This window comes from Colobus angolensis, unplaced genomic scaffold (assembly GCF_000951035.1).
Source record: "Colobus angolensis palliatus isolate OR3802 unplaced genomic scaffold, Cang.pa_1.0 Scaffold137, whole genome shotgun sequence".
NCBI lineage: Eukaryota > Metazoa > Chordata > Mammalia > Primates > Cercopithecidae > Colobus > Colobus angolensis.
In genome coordinates this window covers 1,253,170-1,264,458 of record NW_012114455.1, presented here as the reverse complement: position 1 = coordinate 1,264,458, position 11,289 = coordinate 1,253,170, and the positions used below count along the sequence as shown (strand labels likewise).

Genomic DNA, 11,289 nt, shown 5'->3' with positions numbered 1-11,289 from the left:
AGCCAGGATGGTCTCGATCTCCTGACCTCGTGATCCGCCCGTCTCGGCCTCCCGAAGTGCTGGGATTACAGGCTTGAGCCACCGCGCCCGGCCAGCAGGTTAGTATTTCTAAGAAAATTCCTCAACATTTTTTAAATGGGGATTGGTATCATTTAACTCTAATTTATAAAAATAGTGAGGACAACATACGAGCAACGCATTTTTCATCAAAATATACAACTTTTCTGAGAAATGATTATACTCCTGAAATCCTATGCTACTAGTCCAGACTTAAGCCACAATTGAAATTGGTCCTATAGATTAGCTAGGGCTAGGCTATCAAATGTAGTAGCAATTAGCTACATATAGCTGCTGAGCAGCTGAAATGTGGCTAGTCCAAATTAAGATGTACTGTAAGTATAAAATACACACTAGGTAAGTATGAAAAACACACTAGATTTTGAAAAGTTAGTAAAAAAAACAAACCCTAAAAGGGGGTATACTGGGTTATATGTTAAATTAAATAATAATGTTTTGATATGAATATTCAGTTAAATAAAATTATTAAAATTACTTTCACCTGCTTATTTATACTTATTTTGATATGACTAACATAAAGCTTAAAATGATAATGTGGTTCCCATTATTTCTATTAGACAGTGGGCAGGACTGATCGAAAGAGTAGTAGTTTTACCAAAAAGGTAGACAAGACATGAATGTTCTCCTTCTTGACCAACAGTTGCAAAGTTATAGACCTCCAAAGCATGTATATGAGAAGTCAACATTTCTGTGTCAAACACACTCCCATGCTTGATAAATACTGATACTACCATCAACTCATGATATCTCTTTTAGGGTTCATCATTCACTGTATTGCTTGCATAGGCTTTAGGGAAATCAGTTGCTACATGTTTCACTGGATGGTAGTATTAAAAATATTTCTAATCCACAAAAAAAAAAAAAAAAAAAAAAAAAAAAATTGGAACAGCATTACATTTCTCAACATATGGAAGATAGGCCAATGCCTTCCTAGTCCTAAGGAAAAATCATTCCCAATCTGGAATTCTGTACCCAGCCAACCTATCAATGGAGTATGACAAGAGACACGAAAAGTTCTCAAGAAATTTCTCTCACACACATTTTCTCAGGAAGGCACTTAAAGGTGAGAAACCAAGAAAGAAGTCAGGAGATGAACACACAATGTGACAATGAAAAGATAGATCAAGCCAAGAGGTGTGAGCAAACCCTGAGAGTAAACCAATCCGAACGGAACATAAAGAAGAATTTCGGCCGGGCGCGGTGGCTCACGCAGCACTTTGGGAGGCTGAGGTGGGCGGATCATGGGGTCAGGAGTCCAAGACCAGCCTGACCAACATCATGAAACCCCGTCTCTACTAAAAATACAAAAATTAGCCGGGCGTGGTGACGCGCGCCTGTAATCCCAGCTGCTCAGGAGGCTGAGGCAGGAGAATCGCTTGAACCAGGGAGGCAGAGGCTGCAGTGAGCCAAGATCACGCCATTGCATCCAGTCTGGGCGATAGGAGCGAGACTCTATCTCAAAAAAAAAAAAAAAAAAAAAAACCACAGATTCTACACATGATGCCTAAAATTGAAATACCAAACATAGAAAAATAAAGCAATTATTTATGGTATTAAAAGTAAGTAATGTGAGAATCAGAGTTTAAAGTGGTTGCCACTAGGGAGTAGAAAACAGCATTATTGCCTTTTAGAATTGAGTTTTTGTTTTGTTTTTTTTTTAAGACAGGGTCTCACTCTCTCTCCCAGGCTGGAGTGCACGTGATCTTGGCTCACTGCAACCTCCGCCTCCCAGGCTCAAGGCATCTTCCCACCTCAGCCTTCCATGTAGCAGGGACTACAGGCACGTGCCACCATACCCAGCTAGTTTTTGTATTTTTTGTAGAGATGGGATTTTGCCATGTTGCCCAGGCTGGTCTTGAATTCCTAGGCTCAAGTGATCTGCATACTTCAGCCTCCCAAAGTGCTGGGATTACAGGCATGAGCCATTGCACCTGGCCTAGATTTGAGTTTTTTATACTAAGTGCACAATAACAGTGAAAATGAAAAGTACACTTTTAAAAAAGATAGCTTCATGTAGCCTAGAAAGTAAAATTAAGATCCTCAGAGCAACAACTATAGAGACAAATTAAAAGGTTATCCTATTTATAGTATAAAGGAAGATCATTAATAATTTCTAACTGGTATTAATCATATTGATAAATAATTCAGAATAACCTCTTCCACTAAAGATGAATTCTTTATATAAATCAAGTAATGTATTTACATATAGTAAATCAAATCTTAAGTCTAAAACCTCACCCACAATTGAAGAACATGGTATATGAATTAGTTTGGAAGGCTAAGTGCCCTGGCTATACAAATATACAACAGCGTATCCTTTAGGAGCACCACTATGACTAATCTAAAAGTTATACAATTCCTCCCGTTTCCTTAAATGGATAACACTAAACAGTTAGCTTTTATTTTATTAATGACTTAGGGTTTATATACATCAGTGATATATGTCATAGGCTCTTTGTCCTGACATTAAATGTCCTCAAGGACCACTGTGCTTTCCAGTTAAGTTTTTTTGTTTTCTAGACAGGATTTCACTAGTGCCCAGACTGGAGTACAGTGGCCAATTCACAGTTTACTGTAGCCTCAACCTCCCAGGCCCAAGTGATCCTCCAGTCTCATCTTCCCAAGTAGCTGGGACTACAGGTGTATACCACCATACCTGACTAATTTTTATTTTTCATAGAAACAATCTCCTTGTGTTGCCCAGGCTTAAAACTTTTTAAGAAGTTTCTCCTCTCTTTTCTTGCAGGCAGGCTGGCACTGCTCTCTAGGGACCTAGAGGTCCCTAAAAACCTCTAAAAGGAAGCAATGCTTCCCTTTTTAATTTGTATCTTATTTGGAAAGAGCTTCAAAATTAGGTAATTAAACTTGTTAGCAATAAACAATAGCAACAAATAGGCTAAGACTAAGGGAAAAAGCAGCTCACCTTTGAATAACCACAAGAGTTTTGAGTAAAGGGTCATTCCTGTGTCATGAATAAGTGAGAGTGCTGAAAAGTTCAATTTCAAATTGATACATATGATTATATTCAAGCTGATTCAAAAACACCTACTGACTATCAAGCTCTATATGTAATGCTGGAAGAGTTTTTTCCTCTCCATTGATAAACCAATAATTTCACTGTTTGTCTTGAGTCTTCAAAACTGCTGATTTATAAAGTCAGAGAGCATCTAAGGATAAGAGACATTGAGAACAGAGACATGGTAGCAACAAACCTGCCTTTCTAGCCGAGAAAGGCACTCTTCTGGTCCCACATTTATTCATTCAATAAAAATTTATTGAGCCACACTATTTGCAAGGAATTGTACTAGGTGCTGCAATGCAAAGAGTATGACAAAACTGTCTGTAGATGTAGGATCTGAACTGGTCTTTGATAGTTTTCCTGATTTGAGAAAGACGTCTCTATTTGGTAATTTAGGGAGCTAAGAGAATGGACAAGGTCTGCTTATGTCCTTCTGGCAACCTAGGATAGTTTTGCCTTCCTCAAATCAGTTGTCAGTCAAAACAAGTAAGGCACATTTTTAAAAAAAATTCCCCCCTTTAATTGACCAAAGTAAAGCCATGACATTTCATTTGGTAACCTGTTTAGAATTATAAAAATCATTTCATTTGGCCCAGCCCATACTGCCCAGGACAAATTCTAATGCCATCCAGCTTTGTTCTCACAAACTGCATATAAAAAAAAAAAAAAAAAAAATCTTCAACGTCCTAAATGTGATGTGCCCAGTGTGAAGCATATCAGAGCTGGACGTGACATTTATGTCCTTGACAAGCCTCGATTATCCAGGTCCTTTACCTGCAACATAAAGATGTCAGTTTAATATTTACAATCAGATCAACTTTGGAGAAATTTTCTACTAAAATGGATTCACCCAGAGTGGGTAGGATTATGTTGGGTTCTACAGCCTAGTTTAGGGCTGTGAATAAACAAGCACTGATTAGAGACTAGATTCTCTCTGCTTAGCCTTTTGGAATACCTCTGGGAGGAACAATATTACTGATCTACCCGCCACATAGATCAAGGGTTCTCAATCTTTTCTTATATGAGAGATATACTCCTATGTGGTTCTATGTGACTCTATATACCTTAAGGTCTTTCAGAGAGAGAAGAAAATGTAGTTAAATGCAAATGTGAACTTTTTCTCTATTTCCTGCACTCTCCCCACCCATGAGCCTGATGATCACAGAAACTGGTTGAGTCAAGCCCCAGGTGGAAAACTATTACTGCAACAACTGCCAAAATGACGGCAGACTGGGATCATTTACTCTCTAAGAACAATCTAAAATAAAAAGTAAAATTTTCAGTGAGTTTGCAAGCTACTTTTCAAACACAGGTGTCATGAGAAATTTCCCTATTTGAGAAATATGTGGCCCATTTTATAAGCACTGAAACCAATCTGCAAAATAAAAGTTGCTTTTTGAGACATATAGCATCTGCTTACCTTGTATATCCTGACCAGCCAATGTTCTGTGGTATACGCTTCCTCCAGGACATCAAGCTCAAAGTCTTTATTCCCAATCTCAGCATTTCGGACACGGTCAAAGCCTGGAGGACGCTCTAGAGAGGGATGAAAAAGAGCACACTTCTTTCTACAGTGCTAATTTCCTATAGAGACAGTATACAGATTCAGTACACCATCTACTAATTGAATGATGATTCCTCAGCCTACAATTTGGTGAGAGTAGAGCCTGCAAAAAAGAGCATCAGGTAGTAAGGGCAAATCAAGTGTTACTCTAACTTAAGTACTATGCAAGATGATGCTTGCCAGTCAATGTCTTATCTCTAATAAGACAGACATAGGGAGCCGACTTCCAAGGCCCTCTGTTCCTGAGGATTGTCATCCAGAGCCTCTAACACATTAGCAACCCTTGCATGGATCGGAGAAAGAAGCCTACCACAAGTCAAAGACCTGCATTCATGTCAGAAATTCTCCCTAGTGCAGAACCAAGTCAGAAGGAGAGACTTAACCTAATCAAATAACTCTCAATATAGTCATCTGAAGATATGAAAAATCACTTTCTCACCCTTTTGTTCCTGTCTTCACTATAATACCCTTAAGGACAATAAAAAGTAATGGTCAAAAGCACAGAATTTGGAGCCAGTCTTTGTCAGTTTGAATCCTGACTCTGCCATTAGTTGTGTGACACTGGACAGTTAAATAACCTATTTGTACCTGAATTTCGTCATAAATAAAATAACAGGCTGGGTGCAGTGGCTCACGCCTGTAATCCCAGCACTTTGGGAGGCTGAGGTGGGTGGATGACTTGAGGTCAGGAGTTCAAGACCAGCCTGGTCAACATGGTGAATCCCCGTCTCTACTAAAAATGCAAAAAAAAAAAAAAAATTAGCTGGGGGTGGTGGAGCACACCTGTAATTTGTAATTCTAGCTACTTGGGAGGCTCAGGCAGGAGAATCGCTTGAACCTGGGAGGTAGAGGCTGCAGTGAGCCAAGATCGTGCCACTGCACTCCAGCCTGGGTGACAGAACAAGACTTTGTATCAAAAAAAAAAAGAAGAAAACAAAAATAACAATAGCTAGGTGCAGTAGCTCATGTCTGTAATCCCAGTATTTCGGGAGGCCATGGTAAGAGGATTGCTTGAGCTCAGGAGTTCCAGACCAGCCCAGGCAACATAGTGGGACCGCATCTCTACAAAAAGTTTAAAAACAGCCAGGCATTGTGGTGTGCACCTTAGTCCCAGCTACTCAGAGGCTGAAGCAGGAGGACTCCTTGAGCCTAGGAAATCAAGGCTGCAGTGAGCCATGATTGCACCACTGCATTCCAACCTGGGTGTCAGAGCAAAAACCTTATCTCAAAAGAATATACAAACAATAAAAATAAAGATAATACGACAATAATATCAGTATATGCCTTTTGGGTTGCTGTGAGGATTAAATGAGTTAACAGACACAAAACACTTAACAGGACTTGGCATATGGAAAATACTGTGTATTAGTAATCACTACTATTACTATTGTTAATATTATTATGAATCACTCACTGGCTTCTGTGTAAACCTGTCCAAAGCGGTAGTAACACATCTTGTACATGAGGCAGTTGAGCAGCACTGGAGAACCTTCACGGTCCACACGGAACTCCCCAGTTGGAGTATAATAGTCATTCTCCTTAATATGTTTGCCTGTATCTGTGCTCCCTCCAATCCGGACCATCCAAAGAAACTTATTGATATCTAGGAGAAAAAAAAAAAAAGAACTGCTGCATCACAAAGGTTGCTGGAGTTAAAGCAGGTTAGTATTTCCTTTTTTGTTTGAGACGGAGTCTCGCTCTGTCCACCCGGGCTGGAGTGCTGTGGCCGGATCTCAGCTCACTGCAAGCTCCGCCTCCCGGGTTCACGCCATTCTCCTGCCTCAGCCTCCTGGGTAGCTGGGACTACAGGCGCCGCTACCTCGCCCGGCTAGTTTTTTGTAGTTTTTAGTAGAGACGGGGTTTCACCGTGTTAGCCAGGATGGTCTCGATCTCCTGACCTCGTGATCCGCCCGTCTCGGCCTCCCGAAGTGCTGGGATTACAGGCTTGAGCCACCGCGCCCGGCCAGCAGGTTAGTATTTCTAAGAAAATTCCTCAACATTTTTTAAATGGGGATTGGTATCATTTAACTCTAATTTATAAAAATAGTGAGGACAACATACGAGCAACGCATTTTTCATCAAAATATACAACTTTTCTGAGAAATGATTATACTCCTGAAATCCTATGCTACTAGTCCAGACTTAAGCCACAATTGAAATTGGTCCTATAGATTAGCTAGGGCTAGGCTATCAAATGTAGTAGCAATTAGCTACATATAGCTGCTGAGCAGCTGAAATGTGGCTAGTCCAAATTAAGATGTACTGTAAGTATAAAATACACACTAGGTAAGTATGAAAAACACACTAGATTTTGAAAAGTTAGTAAAAAAAACAAACCCTAAAAGGGGGTATACTGGGTTATATGTTAAATTAAATAATAATGTTTTGATATGAATATTCAGTTAAATAAAATTATTAAAATTACTTTCACCTGCTTATTTATACTTATTTTGATATGACTAACATAAAGCTTAAAATGATAATGTGGTTCCCATTATTTCTATTAGACAGTGGGCAGGACTGATCGAAAGAGTAGTAGTTTTACCAAAAAGGTAGACAAGACATGAATGTTCTCCTTCTTGACCAACAGTTGCAAAGTTATAGACCTCCAAAGCATGTATATGAGAAGTCAACATTTCTGTGTCAAACACACTCCCATGCTTGATAAATACTGATACTACCATCAACTCATGATATCTCTTTTAGGGTTCATCATTCACTGTATTGCTTGCATAGGCTTTAGGGAAATCAGTTGCTACATGTTTCACTGGATGGTAGTATTAAAAATATTTCTAATCCACAAAAAAAAAAAAAAAAAGATTCCTATTGCACTACTGCAAAGAGTTCTAGGGGGTATCACAGTGCTTAAGAACAGACTCTGGATCCAAACTGCCTAAGTTTGAATTCCAGCACTGCCAGTTCTAGCTAGGTGACCTTGAGCAAGTTATTTAACCTCTCTGTGCTTCAGTTTTCTCATCTGTCAAATTAGAAAAATAAGAGTATCTACAACAATAGGGCTGTTAGTATGAGTAACAGCACATAAAGCATTTAATAAGTTGTTTGTCACATGGTAAACATCCAATGAATATTACTGTCTTCGTTCAGTGATTGTATTCTTATCTTCATCTTACAAATGGAAAAACTGAGGCAGAGACTTGCCTAGATCATAGCGTCACAAATAGGAACAAAAATAAACCCCCAGAACCTCAGCTCAGCTATCATAGAGCAATAGTATTGTAGCCGCCTGGCAGGTATGTCTGAAACAAAAACCTCACAAGCTCTATAAATGGAAGAATGAAAATAACAGGAATGGCTGGATGTGGTGGCTCACACCTGTAATCCTAGCACTGTGGGAGGCTGAGGTGGTGGATCGTTTGCGCACAGGAGTTCAAGACCAGCCTGGGCAATGTGGCGAAACCCAATCTCCACAAAAAGTACAAAAATTGGCTGGGCATGGTGGTGTGTGCCTGTGGTCCCATCCACTCAGGAGGCTGAGGTGGGAAGATCACTTAAGCATGTGAAGCAGAGGCTGCAGTGAGCAGAGATCGTGCCACTGATTTCCAGCCTGGGTGACAAAGTGAAACCCTGTCTCAAAAATAATAATGATGATGATGATAGGAACTGCATCAAGGAAGCCCATTGCTCAAAAGATATGGTTGTTTATACAAAAAATAAGTTAGGCCAGGCCCAACTTTTTATTTTTATTATACCTCTCAAATGTTATAGAACTCCTATTAGTAAAGCCCAATTAATAATTTGACCTTGAAAAATAAATTCAGTGTAACAAATTAATCAAAACAGTTGGCCTACCATATCTGTGGGTTTGACATCCATAAATTCAACTAACCTCTAATCAAAAATATTCACAAAACAAAAAAACAGATGACGGCATCTGTAATGAAGATGGATACTTTTTTCTTGTCACTGTTCCCTAAACACAGTATTAACACCCATTTACCTAGTATTAGGGATTAGTATTACAATCTAGAGAGGATTTAAAGTATATAAGAGAATGTGTGTATATTATATACAAACACTAAACCATTTTATATAAGGGACCTGAGCATCCACAAATTCTGGTATCCTGGTGAGGGGTGGGCGTGTCCTGGAAACAATCCTCCATGGATACAGAGGGACAACTACACTATCTTCTTTTATAACTTCACATACATGTTTTCATGGATGTAGGCAGTAACAGTGTTTTGCATTTTTTGTTTTTTGGTTTTTTTTTGAGATGGAGTCTCGCTCTATCAGGCTGGAGTGTAGTGGTGCAATCTCTACTCACTGCAACCTCTGCCGCCCGGGGTCAAGTGATTATCTGGCCTCAGTCTCCCAAGTAGCTGAGATTACAGGCATGTGCCACCACACGTGGCTAATTTTTGTATGTTTTTAGTAGAGACGGGATTTCATTATGTTGGGCAGGCCGGTCTTGAACTCCTAACCTCAAGAGTCTTCCCAAAGTGCTGGGATTACAGGCGTGAGCCATCGCACCCGCTCTCTGCATTGTTTTTCAATGGTTATCTTATTATCTTCTTTAAAAAATAAAAAGTCTAACTTATATATCCCCTCCCACCAGAATATCAAAATTCACAAATGCTCAAGTCCCTTTTATAAAATGGTGTAGTATTTGTATATAACCTATGCACATCTGTCCATATACTTTAAATCATGTCTAGATTACCTATAATACGTAAATACAGTGTAGATGCTATGTAAATAGTTGTTATACTGTATTTTTTATTTGTACTATTTTATTGTTGTATTATGATTTTTTTTTCCACAAATATTTTCCATTTGTGGTTGGTTGAACCCACAGATGCAGGACCCACAGATATGGAGGGGAAACTGTATACACAGTATTTAGAAATATGCACGTAAAGTACTAGAAGAAACAGCTGCAGGAATAATTGCTTCTGGGGACTGATGTTAAGGGGGCTTAGATTTTGTGGCAGTGAACTATCACTTTTTATTATAAACCTTCAGAACTGTTTAACTTTTTTTTTTGAGACAGTCTCGCTCTGCTGCCCAGACTGGAGTGCAATGGCGCAATCTCAGCCCACTGTAACCTCTCCTTCCCAAGTTCAAGCGATTCTCCTGCCTCAGCCTCCTGAGTACTAGGACTACAGGCATGTGCCACCACGCCTGGCTAATTTTTGTAGAGACAAGGTTTCACTATGTTGCCCAGGCTGGTCATGAACTCCTGACCTCATGTGATCCACCTGCCTCGGCATCCCAAAGTGCTGGGATTACAGGCGTGAGCCACCACACCCGGCTGTGAACTGTTTAACTTTTTAAAGTATAAACAGGCATTACATTAACTTTTAAGGCAGCTAACTATATTTGGATGTTTCTTCTAAAAATCTTTGTGCCAATAATCACAGGGCACATGGTAACCTCCATTTTACACATACTTTTATTTATATATATTATATATATATATATATATATAATGTTCTTTTTTTAATGTCAGGCCATATAAAACATTTCTAAGCTGGTCGATGACTATATGGCTTAAAACCACTAAAAAATGCTAATTCTTAAGTTTATTGTCATGAGCCTGATGTTTAGCTTGCTTTTATTACTCATTGTGGAACTACTTCTATGCCTTAGATAATCATATAGCATGCTGTACCTACACAAGAATTGTTTACCTTTATGTCCTCTTGTTGCAAAAAGAAAAAAATCGAAATACCCAAACCTCAAGTTGCAAATACTCAGGAACTTCCCTTGAAAGAAAAATATCTTAGTAAAATATTAGTAAACGTACAGAAAACTAGGAGATTCATCTAGTTTTCTTAGAATCTATGTCCTGCAGCTAGAAATAGAATCAAGTATATTACCATCAGAGGAATACCCAGTGAGGCCTCCAAAAATGACCAGCACATAACTGACATCAAGCTCCCTCATGATCTCATAGGCTTTTTCCTCTGTGGACGCCATTGCCTGGAAAAACAAATGTACAATTCTCAGAGCAAAATCCCAAGTCATATTATCCCCTCATGCAGACACATTTCCCACTAGACCTTGCACACCAAACACTCAAAGATCCCTTTACCTTACCTGCCCTACTCGAGAAATATGGGTATTATTCCACGTGTTATTATCCACTAAAATTGTTCGGTTTGCCATAGCTGTAATCTGATAGCCATAATCCCACCAGGACATGACCTTCGCATCCTGAAAGTAGAATGGGAAATGGAAATAACAAGCTTCTGTCTCTAGAAGTCAAATGCAATAGAGAAGGCATCTTTGGTCTGACAGAAGTGACACCTGGCTAACTAATCAATTTCTTCACAAAGTAATGCATGTCAAACCAGAAAATAAATCCTGGCACCTGGTCTTCCATTTATATAAGATCATAAAATCTCAGCACAAATAACAAACCAACATTGCCTACACTTTCATCCCAGGTCACTTTATACAAACATAATGAGGTGGGAGGTGTGGGAGACTGTGCAATATAGCCACATCAATAGCCTAGTGTCATTAGATAATTTTCTTAAATAGTCTTTTAACAGAATCACAAAAATCACTTATTATAAAGATAGGGTGGAAACTCAAATCACAGGATATGATGACAAGAATTAAGACTCTTAAAAGTTTTTATTCCTAACAAATTGTCTCAGAA

The 11,289-nt window shown here is 39.0% G+C and overlaps 1 protein-coding gene across 3 annotated transcripts in view; it reads right to left on the bottom strand.

Moving 5' to 3' along the window:
• Positions 1-3,320: 3,320 nt before the first annotated feature.
• Positions 3,321-11,289, bottom strand: part of STT3A (STT3A, subunit of the oligosaccharyltransferase complex (catalytic)) — a 29,581-nt gene continuing 21,612 nt past the window's right edge. For all 3 annotated transcript variants that reach the window (XM_011934600.1, XM_011934601.1, XM_011934603.1), the window contains 5 exons: positions 10,722-10,838; positions 10,502-10,604; positions 6,076-6,264; positions 4,518-4,633; positions 3,321-3,871 (listed from right to left, as the gene is read on the bottom strand). In XM_011934600.1, the coding sequence (XP_011789990.1) occupies positions 3,833-3,871; positions 4,518-4,633; positions 6,076-6,264; positions 10,502-10,604; positions 10,722-10,838 (564 nt within the window). In that variant the 3' untranslated portion in view covers positions 3,321-3,832. The remainder of the gene's footprint in view (positions 3,872-4,517; positions 4,634-6,075; positions 6,265-10,501; positions 10,605-10,721; positions 10,839-11,289) is intronic.